We start from the raw sequence: 19,201 nt of genomic DNA, 5'->3' as shown, positions 1-19,201 counted from the left end.
GTAACTGAGTTTAAGCCAAATATAACTCTTTTCTACAACTTTCGGCATTATCTCTTCGAAACCTGACCCCGAGGAAACATCGGCAGCGATTCTGTACTGTGTCCCGTAACGAGGGACACGATAGGATGAAGAGAACGGTTTATTTTTTTGTTTCAGGAAGTATCTGTATTACAAGATCTAACTTGTCCCGAGAAAACCATTGCAAAAGATTTAAGAAAAAACAAGCTATTTAATGAAATTATTACGTTATTATTATCATATTCATTATTTGAATTTTAAAGGGAAACAATAAGAAATCTTATTATAAAAACGACTCAAATAATCAATAAATAAATTGAGTCTTGTTGTCAACCTAACTGGCAAAATTCATCGTTAGATTTACAACGTTTCGACCTCTACTTTAGGTCCTTATCAAGTAACCGAAGACATATAATATAACGTAATGGACATTAAAATCGACACCTTTTTTGACATGTGGTAAATTAAAAAATTCAAACCTAAAGACACAATCTACTCACAAGAAGATGTTCACGCATTACAGAGTAAAAAAAGATTTCATAAGACCACATAAGAGTCAATGTATCTGTGCCAACAAAATCATGGTTTATAAGCATAACAAATATACCAATACCAGATTAATAACTACAATATTGAAAATGTAAATAAATTTAAATACACTTAAAATTATTAAAATTGCAAAATGCCTATTGAAATTTCAGACTTAAAGTTAATAAAATAAGTTAGAGGAATTACCATACAAACACTATAATGGAATTTGTAAAGTATGAATAAAACCAAAAAGTAATTAAACAAAAATAAAATAAACAGATTAAAATGATCAATGGTCAAATAGATGATTAAAATGTATGGACTTACATGTGTCTTTTTGTCAAAAATATAAGAAACCTTATCGTCGTTATTAGAAAATAAAAATACATAGTAATATAGGAGAGTGTCTGTTTTTAACAAAAATGTAGGTTTTCTATACCAATTCGTTATTAAAGTGTCATTATCCCTTATATTTGAGGTGTCTAAAAGATTAATGCAGCCCTGTGATTCAGATTCACGAGTGAATTGTAATCTTGAATGGTAATTATTGAAGGCATTCAACACTGAACGCGGTCTTTTGGAATGATGATAAAAATATTATCAACATATCTGTAATAAGTAGAGATGTTAAAGTCTAAATCATGCAAGCAATGAGTTTCTAAATCATCTAAAATCATGTCAGCCAAAATCGACGATAAAGGCGAACCCATAGGTGTTCCAAAAATCTGTTCATAATACTGGTTATCAAATCTAAAACTAGTAGAGTCAAGTATAAGTTCAATGGCATGTAAAAACTGTGGCAAATTAAGTTTAGTGTGTGTAGCGATAGCCGGTTTTTTATTGCTTTGATTATCAATTCTTTAGGGGTGTTAGTAAATAGCGAAGTCATATCCAAGGATATCATGATTTCACCAGACTTAATACAAGTATTTTTAATGACACTCTCAAAAGTCCAACCATCTTTCACGTGACTTTGATTTTACAATGGAAAGTTCTAATATGTCATGTAAGTACCGTGCAATCTTATATAGTGGACTTCCAATGGTGGAAACGATTATACATAACGTATGACCAGCCTTATGAACTTTTGATAAACTATTAGATGATTTAAAAACCCATTGTTTGTGTTAGACTTTAACATCTCTACTTATTACAGATATGTTGATGATATTTTTACTATCATTCCAAAAGACCGCGTTCAATGTGTGTTGAATGCCTTCAATAATTACCATTTCAAAATTACAATTCACTCATGAATCTGAGTCACAAGGCTGCATTAATTTTTTAGACACCTCAAATATAAGGGATAATGACACTTTAATAACAAATTGGTATAGAAAACCTACATTTTCGGCACAATATATTAATTTTTTCTAGCCACCCGTAAAAATATAAAATTAATATCATTTTGGGTCTTGTGGATTGTGCCATTTTGCTATCCGATGAAAGATATCACACTGCATGATAACATTCGCTTAATAAAGTCAATTCTAATCAACAATTATTTCCCCCAAAAACTAATCAATAAACATGTTAATATTAGATTAAATCAACTAAGAATCAATGGTAATAATGATCACACACAGAATTCCAAATTTGACAAAACACAGTAGAGTTCTTCCTTTTATTAATGGACTCAGTGAAAAAGTGAGTCGTGTTTTTGATCATTTTAATTTGTTTATTTATTTTATTTTTGTTTAATTACTTTTTGGTTTTATTCATACTTTACAGATTCCATTGTAGTGTTTGTATGGTAATTCCTCTAACCTATTTTATTAACTTTAAGTCTGAAATTTCAATAGGCATTTTACAATTTTAATAACAGGGTTGGTTTTAAGACAGTTTTTATTGTCTCCAACAAATTGAATACATTAATCAAGAGAGGAACAGACAAGATAAAGAGAGGAAAATCTATCAATTTAGTGTATAACTCAAACTGTAAAGATTGTAATTCTGTATATATAGGACAGACGAAACGTCATTTAGAGACTAAAGTCAAAGAACACATGAGCGACATTAAAAAACACCACCATGCATTATCGGTTGTTAGCCAACATCGTTTAAGTAATGGACATGAATTTAATTGGTCCGAGTCTGTAATCTTGCAGCAAGAGTCTCATAGATTAAAGAGAGGGGTTGCCGAAATGTTTTATATAAAAAAGTTTGTAAATAATATCAACTTACAAAAAGATACTGAGAATCTCAATAATATATATATAACAATGTTATCAAAGACACATAAATGTGAGACGGTTTTATTTGTTATTTATTCTGGTCTGCGTTCAGTCTCCATTGGGACTTCGTTAGAAACAGACACTCTCTTATATTACTGTGCATTTTTATTTTCTAATAACAACGATAAAGTTTCTTATACTTTGGACACAAGACACATGTAAGTCTATACATTTTAATCATCTATTTGACCATTGATCATTTTAATCTGTTTATTTTATTTATAATTAATTACTTTTTGGTTTTATTCATACTTTACAGATTCCATTATAGTGTTTGTATGGTAATTCCTCTAATTTATTTTATTAACTTTAAGTCTGAAATTTCAATAGGCATTTTGCAATTTTAATAATTTTAAGTGTATTCAAATTTATTTACATTTTCAATATTGTAGTTATTAATCTGGTATTGGTATATTTGTTATGCTTATAGACCATGATTTTGTTGGCACAGATACATTGACTCTTATGTGTCTTATGAAATCTTTTTTTACTCTGTAATGCGTGAACATCTTCTTGTGAGTAGATTGTGTCTTTAGGTTTGAATTTTTTAATTTACCACATGTCAAAAAAGGTGTCGATTTTAATGTCCATTACGTTATATTATATGTCTTCAGTTACTTGATAAGGACCTAAAGTAGAGGTCGAAACGTTGTAAATTCAACAATAAATTTTGCCTGTTAGGTTGACAACAAGACTCAATGTATTTATTATTTATACATTGGCGACAAGAAGCTTGAGATTTATACTATCAAATAATTATCAATTTAATTTCGACCTAACTGGCCAGATTTAATTTAAATTATGGCACTACGTTTCGACCATAGGTTTTGGTCCTTTTCAAGTGCAGATTTGTTACATTTTCTTTACATTACAGATAGGTTGATCATTGAGGAATTTAAAAAATGTAAAAAATTTTTATGTAAACATAATGATATTTTTGTCACTAAAGCCGGTAAGAGGCAGGTTACGGTGATTGTGTACAAAACGACATATATAAATCAAATGACTACATTACTGAATGATCAATCTACTTATAAAAAACTAAAAAAAGATCCGATCAATCGTGTTACTTCACGATTGAATGACATGGTCACATCTTGGCGCGATATGTATGTTATTGATGAATACGATTACAAAAGGCTTAAATGTACTAACGGTAATCTCCCAAGATGTTATGGACAATCAAAAATTCATAAAAAAAATTTCCACTTAGAATTATTGTATCAACTTTGGGCCACTGTACAATGTATCACAGTTCTTACTTGCAGTTTTTAATAATTCTATTGAGAAACCGAAGTTTTATATTAAAGATAGCTGGTCCTTTGCAAAAGTAATTAATGGCACTCACATCCAATCTGATGAACTTCTGTTTTCTTTGGACGTGACTTCGTTGTTTAGTTAAGGCTATTGAAAATCGATGGAATCAATTCTCTAAAAATACGTGTTCATATTACCTCAATTCATATACGTAGTACAATTAGTCCTTGATTCTACCACCTTTCAATTTAATGGGCAAATATACGAATAAATTTTTGGTTGTCCAATGGAATCACCTCTTTCACTCATACTTGCTGACATCGTTATGGATGACCTAGAAATACACTGCTTGCGATTGCTACCTTTTAATATTCAGCTTTTTTACCGATACGTGGATGATTTTTATTATTGTACCAGCACATAAGATTGACGATATTCTCATTATTTTTAATAATTATCACCCACGTTTCTAATTTACGTATAAATTACAAAAAGAGGGTGCTCTAAGTTTCTTGGACACAGTAGTCATACGAGATAACAACCAGCTAATTACTAATTGGTTTCACAAACCCACGTTTTCAGGGAGATATATTAATTACTTATCACATTATTCCACTAGATAAAATTAATACTATTAAGAATTTAGTTGACAGGACTATTTTACTCGCTGACATACGGTTTCACATAACATTATGGAAGTAAAAAAAATATTAATTAATAATAATTACCCTATACACTTCATAGGAAAACACAATCGCTCTCGCGTTAAAGAACTCAAATATGCACACCAAGAAAATACGGTTATATAATTCTAAGTCTAAAGATTTCGTCACTATCCCTTACATCAAAGGATGTAAGCGAGAACATCAGCCGTATACTGGATGACTTACAATTTAGAGTCGTATATACTGTGCCCAAGAAACTTAACTGCTTAATTAAAAGAGGGAAAGATAAAATACAACACCTTAAACAAACTCAACTCGTACATAAGATAGATTGCAATCGGTGTGATGCGGTGTATATCGGGCAAACTAAAAGACATGTAGGAACGTGTATAAAAGAGCATCAACGGGATATTATAAAATATGTGAATAACCATTCGGTGATTAATCAACATTGGACCATCTACAGAATGATTTTAAATGGTCACAACCTTATATACTACATAAAGAGGTAGTGACACGAAAGGGCGAGATAGCAGAAACATTTTTATTAAAAAATATAATACCATCAATCTGCAAACCGATGCGAGTGAAAATTTGACTAGTATTTATGACAGAGTAATCAAAGCAGCTTAGTTTATACTATTGTATTGATGTTGATTTATTACGTGCATAATATATTTAAAAAAACGGGTAATCTTGTCTTTTAGATGATTTATCTGGACATATGTCATAGATCGTTGTTGTGTATAATATAAAGGAAATGTAACAAATCTGCACTTGAAAAGGACCAAAACCTATGGTTGAAACGTAGTGCTATAATTTGAATTAAGTCTGACCAATTAGGTCGAAATTAAACTGATTATTTGAGTTGTTTTATTCTCATACTGGCGAAGAAAAAATTATTCTAGATTATTTTATTTTATTATAAAAAATGGTTGGCTTAATTTTATGTTATAAAATAGTTAGCGACTTACGCGGTGGTAATCACCCGTCAGCTGACGCGGATAGTCAGCCGCGCCCGCGTTACGCTCGTGGCGCGCCGCTCTTGCCTGCCTTCTGTACTCGACGCGTGATTCGTTAACTATTTTGGCTTATTAACTCAAAAACTGCGCTTCAAATAAAATTTTGGTAAAGGAAAAATCGTCTTAGAATTGCGTCAGAAATACGTCATTTTACAGACCTAAGTCTGTATAACCCTAAGTTCTGAATAACCCTGTATATATAGTTATTAAAGTACATTAATAATAAAGTTATTAAAATATTAATATTAAAAATTAAAATACAATTTTTGAATAATGTTAAAACGGTAGTATAAATAAAACTTTTATTTATATGACAATTTCAACATTATTCAAAAATTGTAGTTTAATACTAATAAATTTTTCATAATAAACAATAACATTTCATCATTCTGCGGTGACAATCTATTTCGATTGTCATAATACACTAATTTTCCTGCACTGAAAAGTCTTTCTCAATGAACAGAAGAAGGAGTTTTGTAGAAAATAATTAAGGCGTTTTTCCTCTCATAATTTTTTTTTGCGGCGTACATTTGCAAAGTGAACATTCCATTTTCTTTTCGTCATCGCTACAGATTTTAAAAAATTTCCACACGTTAAGTTTTCCTTGTGCCATTGTATTTTAATTCGAAAATAAAGTTAACGATATATACTTCAAGTCATCTACACAACGTGATGGTTGAAATTTACCGATAATTTTTTCTAATTAATTACTTAATTTGATACTATTATCTTCTCGGTAGAATAACAATTACGGCACTAATTCACTTCACCATTATTGGAGATTAACCTTAAAAAAGATCGTATAAAAGAGTGAGTCCCAGATGCGCACAGTAATAAACGGACACAGCAGGCTGAGTGAAACGGACACAGACCAAATGCGCACGGACCAAATGCGCACAGTCGCAAACCTATGTGGTGCAGAGAATGCTTTGCACACACACACACACACACACACATACCCGAAAAGCCGCAACCCATGTGGTAAATTTGTAGGTTACTGTGTTCGTTTGGTCTGTGCGCATTTGGTCCGTGCGCACTTGGTCCGTGTGCATCTGGTCCGTGCGCATTTGGTCTGTGCGCATCTGGGACGCTCCCGTATAAAAGAGAGCCGACATAATAAAAGATGATTACCCTATTTGTTTCTGGAGGACTCTGAGTCTCAAATCCTGCATTAGTTAATGGCGTCAATTTTAAATGTCAAATTTGGACCCAATATCCGGTTATCCGACCAAATAATAAAAGAGCCGGATAAGGCCGGATCCCGGATAGTGCCGGATATCCGGCACATCCTTAGTTAATATAATTGGGTCAGATAACACAGGACCAAAAAATAAAAAGTAATGTACCAGATAATTGAAATCAGAGAAAAGAAACCTATGGTTTCTATGATATTTTCGCGCACTGAATACAAATTAACGGTGAGCAAGTAAATAATGGGCAAATGAATGATATGCAAATGAACGGTGCGTATCTCTTCGTAAACAAATAAAAATGAGGAAAATTAGCAATGTCTAAATGCACCATGGCCAACGTGGCCATTTAAACCGTGCGCAAGATATCGTGTCCGAAAGCACCGTATCCGTTTGAACCGTGTCCAAATAAGTGCCACCCTAATTTAATAAAATAAGATAGGAGATTTGCAGAAATAAAAACAGAGTTAGTAAAATTAATTGATTATTATTTTCTAATATTATTAATTAAAGGTTAAGTTAACATTTGGATGGATGTTTGTGATTAAATTTTTTTTTGTAAAATAAGCCTTTTCTTGACTTTGCAAGCCGAAGTAATCAATGTTGTTTTATTATGTATAAATTTTACTTACCAAATCATTGTCGGAATTATACATAGGTGGAAGATTATCATATAAAATGCAAAATAAGTTATTTGTAAGTTTCTCAAAAATAAATGGTGTGTTATTTCGTTGAAATGAATTTATGAAATTTTGATTGTAGCAATATCTACTATCATAAAGCTCCACGTAATAATCTTGACAATACGAAAAAGCAGACAAATGAAAATAATTGCAATCCATGTCACAGCAGCAATTGATGTCACAAGAAGATTTCTATATAAACAAAATGGAAAATTAAGTATTTGATGTATAATATGTAGATAATTGAACAATTGTATATTTTATTATTTAATATGTTTGTTATTTATATACTTTTTTAAATTAAAATTTCTGTATTTAATTATAATTTTATAATTCAAATAAAAAAAAATAATTTAAGAAAAATTATTTTATAAATTATTTTCCTTTTTTTACATTGAGAAATCCATATATTGAATAAACAAAAATTTTTGGTTAAACCATTTTATTAATTAGTAATTTGTATTAATAAAAATCATTCACAATGTATTATTAAAAATCAATCAAAACAATTGTATTAATAAAAATCTATCAAAAATTCACAGAAATAAGTAAAATGTTACGATAACCAAATTTTTTGATGGATTAGTTGTTTAAATAAAATCTTATAATTAGCAATGACTAGCGCATTTATCAATACCTATCGCATGATTAACCTTTACAAGCTCGGCATGTTTTTGATCGACTTTTTTGTTTTTAATGCTAGAACTTTTTTATTAATGTCATTGGATTGAATGGTGAAAATGCTGACCCTCCTCTCGCGTCACTATAGTGGCTTCCAGGCTGGAGCGGAAAATTTATACCTGTTCCATTATTTTTTTATTTTTGTAAGTTAAATAATAATAAATGTAAGAATTATGAGCATAATTGTTTAAACAAAAAATTATGTTAATATTTCATAAATAACTCGTGTAAAAACATTTTGATCATAATTTATATGGTTGAAATAAAAAAAATGAATTATTTGTTTTATATCAATTTATCATGAGACACAGTAGTGTCTTGCGTCAAATGAAAGCGCAGCGTAAGACTGACTGTGTACCTTGTAGCGACTTGTTTTTTTCCGCGTGGACTTACGCTGGGATCTAGGTGGGGAAAAAGGTCCAAGACAGCAGACACAGATTTCGGTAGAACAAAGATTAGGTTATATTCTTGATATTATTTGCAATATATATAGATCTCTTCAACAGAACGTGAGTTTCGGTCGATTATTTACATGTCATGGCTAGTGATAACGTGCTTTCGCGTCAGCTGTTTTCGCGATTGTATGCTGGTACGCTCGATGGTGCCTCGGAGGGGTGCGCAATGCGGTCGGTGTCGTGTTTGCCTCGAGGCGAAGCGCTCGAGCTCTAGAGGAAACGGGTACGCGGCAGGGTGGGCGGTAATTGCCCTCGTTCGATAGGCTGCGCGGTGCGGCGGGCGGTCGCCGGATCTTATTTTCGTATTTCAGATGTCTGTGACAGGAGCGGTGCATAAATCTCGAAAGCGCTCGAGCGAGAATTCTTGGTTTTCTATGCCGCGTATCAGGAGCGGAGCGGGTCGACGGCCGAGAACTCTCGGTGAAGGCGGAGAACGATCCACCTTCGGCTTGTTGACCCAGGATAGGATGGAAGGCAAACGGAGCCGAGAACTTTAGGCTAAAGCGGAGAATACTCTATTTTATTGTCTGTTGCCGAAAGCTTCTCTCCGATGTATCTGGCGGACCTAGCTTGCAAGATCGTCAGAAGAAAAGAAGTGATCTCTTACTCCAGGATGACGTTTTATACTGATCCTATCGCTAGTTTGGGGAATCTCGAGGGTTCTCGGTTCCCTCCGCGCTCCTGGTGGTTGGAAGACCGGCGGGGTAAGCGCGCGAGCGATTGAGACGATTCTCGTCTCAATGGCCTGTGAAGTTTTATGACGGACCGGTGTCCGTATCGCGGTCCGGCGGATGTTCGGCCGTACGCGGTTGCCGGCGGACGGGGTTCGTTACAATCTTTACAGGAATACGCGACTTGCGAGCACCTGAGATTATTAGATCTCAATAACGACCGAACCGATGGAATTCTAACTAGGCTTAATCGAAAGTTTTTCATTTGTATAAGAAAACTTTGGATAAACTTCCGAAAAGGTGAAACCTCCGATCACGCTGAAATTTTAACCAAAGCTTACCCTTGATTAGAGAAAAAAGTCCCTAAAAGGATTTTCGCCGACAAAGCTTTGTTTGCCCTTTATCATTTCCTAAAGTTGCAAACATTTTTACTGTATATCTCTGAAAATATTGATTTTAAAGAAAAAAGTTTCAAACAAAAAATGAAGCTCATAAAAAGCTCTACAAAAAAAAGGTTATATACATTTTTTACATAAACCTATTATTTTGGCTATCATAAAGAAAAAAAGCTTTTTTTCCCTCAACATTTTAAAAGCTTTCATTATGTATCTCAGAAAAGATTAGCGTAAAAAATAAGTATAGAAAATGCGTACTATAAAGAACACACAGACACACACACACACACACACACGCGCGCGCGAGGGTGCGAGGAGGGCTTTTGGCTCTCTCCCTCCCGCACCCCGCTAATAGAGATACCCTGAATAGAAATGCGCAAAATTTAAATGAATACGTATATAATAAGAATCTCGTTTCAAATGCGCACAGACCAAATACGCACAGTGCGAAACGGACACAGTCGCAAACCCATGTGGTGCAGAGAATGCTTTGCGCGCGCGCGCGCACACGCACGCACGCACGCACGCACGCACGCACGCACGCACTCACACACACACACACGGGGGTGTAAGGGGGGGCTTCGCCCCCCCTCCCGCACCCACCCCGTCGGTAGGGGTGCCCTGAAAAGTTGCAACCCATGTGGTAAGTTCGTGCGCATTTGATCCGTATGCATTTGGTCCGTGCGCATTTGTTACTGTAATCCTAACTCTAACCCAATCAATTTTAAGTCATTATTTAAGTTTATGAATATTCAATTGACCATGTTACAATGTCAATTGGATATTCATAAACCAGGAGAGTGCCTACAATAGACCCATCCACGCGCGTGTGTTTATACGAGTAAAATCCTGTTAATCCAAAATTAAAATTATTTTATTTCATAACAGTTATTATAACTGCCAAAATAATAGGGGTACGTAGAAAATTTATATAACCTTTTTTGTAGAGCCTTTTATGAGCTTCATTTTTTGTTTGGAACTTTTTTCTTTAAAATCAATATTTCAGAGATATACAGTAAAAATGTTTGCTACTTTAGGAAGTGATAAAGGGCAAATAAAGCTTTGTCGGTGAAAATCCTTTTAGGGACTTTCTTCTCTAATTAAGGGTAAGTTTTGGTTAAAATTTCAGCGCGATCGGAGGTTTCACCTTTTCGGAAGTACACCCAAAACTATTGTCATTTTTTTCGATATGTGTCCTACGAATGGAGGTATCGCAATGTGAAATGAGAACTCTAAGAACTTCACCTAAGGGGTTAGACTACTATAAAAATTTTTAGACTAGTGTAAAATTTTAAAAAATCAAGAATTTTTTCATTTGAATGACAGTTTGAAGTCTCTAGATTGAAATGCAAAAAATTCGAAATATGCAGTTTAGTTTCGGAACTACAGAGCCGAACGCAAAGTCGTATACCTGAGCGCCGCGTGCCGAGACACTAAATTGGCGGAACGCGCGATCACTAGTCGATTGATAAAGCAATTAAAAATTTATAAAGGGATTTATAAGGCTTCTAATGGTTCAAAAACAATTTGAATCATTTGAACAATTTAATTTTTTCTCTGGTATCTTGTAAAATATTTGCTTATCAGTGTTTGCTACGAATTTACGTGGTACTTTATTTTTAAAACATTGAAAGAGCGATGTGTACTGTACGATGTACAATTGTTCACTAACTATGCGTCGCATGTTTAAAAAATTTGGCGAATGTTGGGTGAATATCTCGAACGCATACGACAAGTTCAAGCATGCACGAGGACGTACAGGAACATATCTCGACACGCGTGCATGCTTGAACTTGATATCCAAACATTCACCGAACTTTTTAGACACGCCATGAATAGTTAGTGTACAATTGTGCGTTGTACACACATCGCTCTTTCAAAATTTTAAAAGTAAAATATTTTATCAATATTTCATTATAGATAAAAAAAAGAGGATTAATAGAAAAGGTTCACGAAAAATAGTCGGACGCGCATACCGGTCAAAGCGAAGACCGCAAATACCAAACCGTTATAGCTTTGAGTGTGAAACAAAATTTAGTTTATCCGCGAAAAAATTAAAAACTTCCTTATCGGAAATACCGATAAAAGCAAACCATGGATACCGTCTAATTAATTTTTCGGCGATGTTTTTGGTTCTAAGTACTTTTATAAAATATAAGACATGCAATGGAGATGTGAGTTTGGCTGAATCTAGTATTCGAAGACTTGGTTTTAAATTAGTGGTTTTAAATTACAATGTAACGCATGTGAACCACGTTATATTAATCCTTATTGTACATATTTCCAAATAATTAAATAATGTATACAAGGGGTCTACTGGACGCCCCGGCAGTAATGCTGGCGCGATTTCCGGGACGCCCCCCGTTAAACATCGCGCAGGTCATCCGAGAGGTTTTAGCCGGTAGAAGTCCGGCATATCCCTCCCAGGGGGTGGAAGAAGTCCATGAAGAATTTCCCCTTGTTAAAAAAAAGGGGGATCTGCTGGATCCCAACGATTAAAACAGTTGCCACGCATGTTGTATTGGAAATTTTGGTTCGAAAAAATTAAGGATATTCTTGAAATCTTAGAAAATAAGATCCAATAATATTTTTTAAAGATTTGTAATATTTACATAATGAAAAAAATTTACAAAAGAAGAAAAATGCGAAAAATATCTTTTTTTACTTAAAAAAATATCTCACATAATATTTATGAAAAAAAACTTTTCGGTGTCATATTCTTAAAATACTACATTTTGAAAAAAAATTAGTCCAGAGTCCAGCGCTGAAAAAAAGATATTTATTTTGATATATGAAGGAGGAAATTTTGGGAAAAAATTTAATATCTACACGTGACACATATACATGATTATTATTGTTATAAACAATTTTTTAAATGTTTAATAGTATTATAGTAATACAAAATACTTAAAGAAATAAAATATAATTATAAAAACGTTTAATCTACTCCGACACAGTCAATGCATATACCTACGCGCTACGTCGGCATCAGATTCTTCATAATTTGAGTCCTCGGAGACATGGTCCACCTCGTTACTTGATGTCGCTCCTCCAAAAACTTTATTTTTTTCATGATTTGTTACGAGCACTTGTTTTTCTCAATCTTAGATTATAAGCCATATATACACGGAAAAAAGTTTAGCAATACAGAAGCACTAACTAGTGTAACAGCTATACGAAATGAGAGTGCGCTGTTGTACTTCTCTTTGGCACGGCAGCTCTCTCAGTTTGGGAGCCCTGCTGTCCCAATCTCGCACCGCAGCATCCCTAACCTTAAAGTGCAGTGGTTGTCCCATCAGGGTGGGGAGAACAGTTCTCCCGCTTAGTGCTGCCAGTTACCCAAAACTGGCACTCTGTAGTCCTAAATGCAAGGTGGCGCTGCATTACCACTTATGATGCAGCAGTAGTGCCAAGCTTTTTTTCCGTGTACAGTATAATAAAATTACAATAAACTCTCGATAAGTAGCCAAGGGGCTATAAGAGAGGAAAATTCTCAGAAAATTCTAGCACAATTTTTTTCAATAATTACGATTTTTATGATAAAAATCACTCAAAGAAAACGATTAAAAAAAAAAACGAAAATTTATTCTAAAATGTTACCATGCACAGGGTCTACTGGATCCCACATTCGAATATCGTGCTCTTTCAAACTCTGTACAGAGCAAATTAATACCGAACGATCAACGCTAATGAGTCGAGTTATATATGATACCTTAAATAAGAGATAGATGGCGCCGCAGATTCAAGGTTGTGGAGCCGTTAGGTCTTTTTGGAAGGTATTAATTGTGAATCAATGTATTGGCTTAATAAACTTTTTATTATTTACTATCAAAAGATCTTATACGTGTTCGCCCAATACTCTCTATATACCCATATATTTTGATTCTTTCTATTTTACAAACTTACCAACTTAAAACTAGTATTTTTTCTTGCAACACCACCACAAGTACTCCCCCGCAAGTGGTTTAAACTTTTAAACCGCGAATGAAATCTTTTTAGCAGGATATGTACGTAATTGTGAGGTTGATGGTCCTACATCTGTGTCTGTGACCGGTTGTTCGATGAAAGCTGGTTTGAGTCTCTCTATGGAGATTGTTTGTATATGTCCCTTAACATTAACTTTGTAGACTTTATCGTTGATTCGTTCTATGACTAAATAAGGTCCTTTATAAGGAGATTTCAAAGGTTTCCTTACTGAATGAACTCTAATAAATACATGAGTACAATTAAGTAAAGATTTTTTAATATAATGCGCTGCTAGAGGTGGTCTTACTTCTCGCATAATTGAGCGATGGTTTTCTAAAAAAATACGTGGCTGATTAGTTGGAGTAATATCAATAAAGAACTCACCAGGTAATCTCAATGTAGTGTCATATGTTAATTCTGCTGCTGACGCCTTAATGTCCTCTTTGATACTGGTTCTTAGGCCGAGTAAAATTGTAAGAAAAGCATTAACCCAGTTTGAAGAAGTATGACATTTGATTGCTGCTTTTAGGGTTCTGTGCCAGCGTTCTATTATTCCGTTTGCGGCTGGATGATATGTGGTGGTTGATATCTTATTAGCTCCGATTAGTTTAGTTAAAGATTTAAACAGCTGATTCAAATTGAGATCCTCTATCCGTTGTTATTGTTGATGGTGCTCCAAATCTAGCAATCCATGTAGAATAGAAGGCGTCTACTATTGTTTGTGCAGAGATTTCGATAATTGAAATTTCTTCTGGCCAACGAGTAAAGCGGTCAATGATAGTGAGGCAATGCTTAAAATTGTTGCATGGAGGCAATGGACCGATGATATTCACATGTATATGACGGAATCGTTTATCTGGCATTGCAATCTTGTCTGGAATCGTTTTTACGTGCCGTAATATTTTATTTCTTTGGCATGGTAGACACGTGCGAACCCATTGAGTTACATCCTTCCACATGCTGGGCCATACGAATTTTCTGCTTAACATTTTCTTTGTAATTCTGCTTCCTGGATGTGCTAAATTGTGAACTATATCAAACACTCTTCGTCTGAGACTAAAAGGTATGTATGGACGGACGTCGTTTCCTGAGATATCACAACAAAGAGATGTATTACTGTTCTCCAAATTTAGCTTTTTAAATTGTAGAGATGAAGAGTCAGAACGTAAATATTCCTTCAACTCCTCGTCTTCAAGTTGTGCCTTGGCAATATCTTCAGTTGAGACGGTGACTGGGAAATCAATAGATAAAACGCGAGATAATGCATCTGCGATAATATTTTTGTCACCCGCGATATGAATAATGTCAATTGACTTATAAAATCTAGCTGTCTCACTTGTCGAGGTAAAGCTTTGTCGGATTTTTGACAAAATGCATAAGTTAAAAGTTTATGATCAGTTTTAATGATTAATTTTTGGCCTTCAACTTGTTATGAGTGACACACTCATAACGATAAGGTGTCAGTAACACGATGACGTAAGTCGGTCAGCTGCAGTCAGCATCGAGCGCATCGCGCGAGGTTTCGCGCAATCCGCTCGACAATTAGCGCAATGCTCCTTAGACAGCACTTGCTGTCTAAGCAATAATTTGGAATACTGACCGATTTACGCCCTCACGCAATCCTCCCCTTCTTTCGATCCAACTACCGAATTATCGGATATATAAACCGGCGAAAGAAGGTGAGGATCGGGTCAATCCGAAGTAGACAAACTAAGACTACACACGACACTCTGCTTTGCGGGGTCGTGTATCGCCGAGATAACTTATACTAAATATACCACCACGACACTCTGCCTTGCGGGGTCGTGGACAACAAGTTCCTAGACGCGACACTCTGCCTTGCGGGGTCGCGATCTAACTATTGTAACTGAATACAAGAATAAAAGTGTTCAAGACAAATAACGGTGTATGTGACGAAATACCTTCCTCGCGAGATCTCTGGCAGCGATCCCAAATCGTACTCACAACGAGGGGTACAACAAACTAAGTGTTTAAAATATTTAAATCCGTTATATATAGCTAAAAGCTCTCTATTATAAGCATTATAACGTTTTTAAGTGTCTGTTAATTTTTTTGAATAAAATCCTAAATGTGTCCATGTACTGTTTTTCCATTGTTCTAAGACCGCTCCCAAGGAAGAATCCGAGGCGTCTGCCTGTAATGTTAATGTTGCATTAGACAGCGGATGAGCAAGCAAGCATGCATTGGTCAGTTGCGATTTACAGGCTTGATCGGCTTCCGGTGTCCATGCTATTTGACGTTTATCTTTTTTCTGGGTGCCTAGTAGGTAAGTATGCAAGGGCGCCTGTATAGATGCGGCATTCTTGAGAAAGCGGCGATAGAAATTAATTACACTAAGGAATCTTCGAAGCTTTTAAACTGTTTGAGGTTTTTTATAATTTATTATTGTTTCGACTCTTTCTTTTAATGATTTGATGCCATCCTTGTTAATGCTATATCCTAGGTACGTTACTTCACTTACGCCAAAGATGCATTTAGAGAAGTTTATTGACAAACGGTACTTGCGCAGATGTTGTTCATGAGTTTTCTCATTTTTTGAGGCAATGATGATATCGTTAATGTATGCATAACAAAATTTGAGTCCTTGTAAACTTGTATCTATCAATCTTTGGAACGTCTGTGCAGCATTACATAACCCAAAGGTCATTACATTGAACTCAAATAAACCGAAAAGGGTTATGACTGCTGATTTATGCCTGTCCTCCGGTGCGAATGGAATTTGGTAGAAAGCTCGCTTAAGATCGATTTTGCTGAAGATCTTTGATCCTTGTAATGCGATGAGAAATCGTGGATATGAGGCAAGGGATATCTGTCAGGTATAGTTATTGCGTTTAACCTGCGGTAATCCCCGCACAGCCTCCATTGCCCGGCAGCTGTTGGAACCAAACGTATAGGTGAGGCCCAACTACTTGAGGAAGATCGACAGATTCCATCACCATATTATTTATTCTATGGCTTCTTTTGCTGCTTTGTACTTGACTGGAGGAAGACGACGTGCTTTTTCTGCAACAGGTGCACCTTTTGTTGTAATATAATGCTGAACATTATGAATACTTTCTTTTATTGGAAATGGTTTTGTGATATCCGTAAAATCTTTTAGAATATGGTGAAAACGTGATGATGTATCAATTGTTGTTACCGTGGGGACCGCAGCTTTCTCGATTTGCCCAGGTGAAAATAAATTTGTTTGCTCATCACGTAGTCTTTGGTTGGCCAAATCGACCAATAACCTGCTCTAGAAAGTCCGCTCTTAGAATTGCCATAAAAATATCCGCTACGAGGAATTGCCAGATAAATTGCCTGTGAAGCCCTAGATCCACAGTGATGCGCTTCTCACCATACATGCTAATCGGCGTACCATTGGCTGCGTATAATTTCAGCTCTGACGGCTTACTATTAACCTTTATTGAGGATCTGGGAACAACCGAGATATCAGCGTCAGTATTTATTAAATATCGTATACCTAATTTCCGGTCTGATAATATCAGGCGGTTTTTACTATTTCCGTCTCCCCACGCCTGGACAAAGGGCGGCGATGTTAGTTTTCGGCTTAGGTGCAATTGCCTTTTTCCACGAGCGTGGTTGCTTGCATTACCATGACTTTTCTCCGAATATGCTGTGATAATAGCAGAATCCTTCCTTCGTAGAATTGTTTTCACGCGAGCTTGACCTTTTTTTTAAACTCTTTGGGTCTGGATCGAGATCGAGAACGACTTCTTTGAAAGGCGTTTGTTGAACCTCTTAGATAAGGATTGCACCATTTTTGTTAACTCTTTAATGCGGTCTTCCATGTTTGTAGAAGATGATGTCGGCTCAGCACGCGCCACAGCTGGTATGAAGGGTTTAATGATATCTGCCACTTTATCCGCTTGCAAAGCTAATCTGCTCAAGTCTGTTACCTCGCTTATGGTCAAAACTGCCCGGATGTTCTCTGGAAGTTGTTCCATGAATAGCGTTCTCAGCATATTATCATTGTATTGACCACTAGCTAGATTTTTCAACCTTTATAAAAAGAGTGAGGGTTTTTCGTCCCCTATCTCATTTCCGCGTAACAGTTTCCTCAGCGTGGATTCAGAGATTTCATCCAATGAGCCGATGAGTCGAGATTTTAGAGCGTTATATTTTTCTTACTCCGAAGGAGTCGCAATTACGTCTGAAACCAGCGGAAGTGCAGTTGTATCCAGATTTAGTACGACATACCTGAATTTGGTTTCGTCGTTTGTGACTCTTGATATGGCGAATGCGGCTTCAACTTGGGTAAACCATAGAGACGGATTGTCTCTCCAAAAGGGCGGCAACTTGACCAACGAGGCCGCGTTGAGGGTTAAAGCATCTGGTACATCGTAAGAGGTTCCTTGAGGTGTATCAACCATTGCGGACTTAGTTGGATTTTTCGCAATATCAAGAGCTTGTGTCTGTTTCGCTTAGTCGCTGTCTTTTTTAGGCGAATTGTCTACCGGCATTATTGTATGTGCCGAAAAGAGAAACGTTAGAACTCGTTATTTTCACTATTCTACGTAGATTACGTCGGGGTCACCAATGTAGCGCCGTTAGGCGTCTTTTTGGAAAGTATTAATTGTGAATCAATGTATTGGCTTAATAAACTTTTTATTATTCACTATCAAAAGATATAAAAAGATATATAAAGATATATAAAGATCTTATACGTGTTCGCCCAATACTCTCTATATATCCATATATTTCGATCCTTTCTATTTTATAGAGTTTTAAAACAATTTAAAATTAGTATTTTTTTTGCAGCACCACCACAAGGTTTTGAATACCTTAGCGAAAATTTGGACTTGAATTTTGTTGAGGTCCACTGGACCCCACCGTGTAAAGTAAGGGTTAGTTTTTGCCCTCTTATAAAAAACGCTTACGAAGTTAATCGATAAATAGAATTTGCTATGAGACTGGTCGGTATTGGTTATAATGGAATACGAAAAATTTGCGGTATTATGGGCTTTTCTAAAATTTTCAACAAAACTATTTACAATAATATTATCAAAATATTCATTGCGCATTAAAGAGTGTAGCTTCTGTATTATTTTCCGAAACGGTTAAAGAAGAGCAAGAACTAATAGCAAAAGCAGAAAATACAAATAAACCAGCAAGTTTAATTGTTTCCGGAGATGGCTCGTGAAGAAAGCGCGGCTTTTCATCCCTTCAAGGTGTTTTTACATGGTTATTATTCTGGAAAAGTTGTAGATCTTATCATTAAATTTTTATATTGTAAGCAGTGCGAATATTGGAAAAACCATCTAAGCAAAGATGAGTTTGAAGTGTGAAAATAGTCACATACAGATGAGTGTTCAATTCTTACGAAGACAGTTCCGGAAAGATGGAGGTAGACAGTGCAGTAGAACTATTAAGGAGGTCTGAAGATTTATATAAAATAAAATATTTATTTTA

The 19,201-nt window shown here is 35.2% G+C and overlaps 1 protein-coding gene across 1 annotated transcript in view; it reads right to left on the bottom strand.

Moving 5' to 3' along the window:
• Positions 1 to 19,201, bottom strand: part of LOC105838776 (tectonic-1) — an 88,210-nt gene that overhangs the window by 52,412 nt on the left and 16,597 nt on the right. Inside the window, exon 2 of the mRNA XM_028190492.2 lies at positions 7,550 to 7,792. Coding sequence (XP_028046293.1) covers positions 7,550 to 7,792 — 243 coding nt within the window. The remainder of the gene's footprint in view (positions 1 to 7,549; positions 7,793 to 19,201) is intronic.

The sequence above is a fragment of the Monomorium pharaonis genome, chromosome 10 (genome assembly GCF_013373865.1).
Source record: "Monomorium pharaonis isolate MP-MQ-018 chromosome 10, ASM1337386v2, whole genome shotgun sequence".
Classification (NCBI taxonomy): Eukaryota; Metazoa; Arthropoda; class Insecta; order Hymenoptera; family Formicidae; genus Monomorium; species Monomorium pharaonis.
This window is presented reverse-complemented; position numbering and strand designations above follow the sequence as displayed.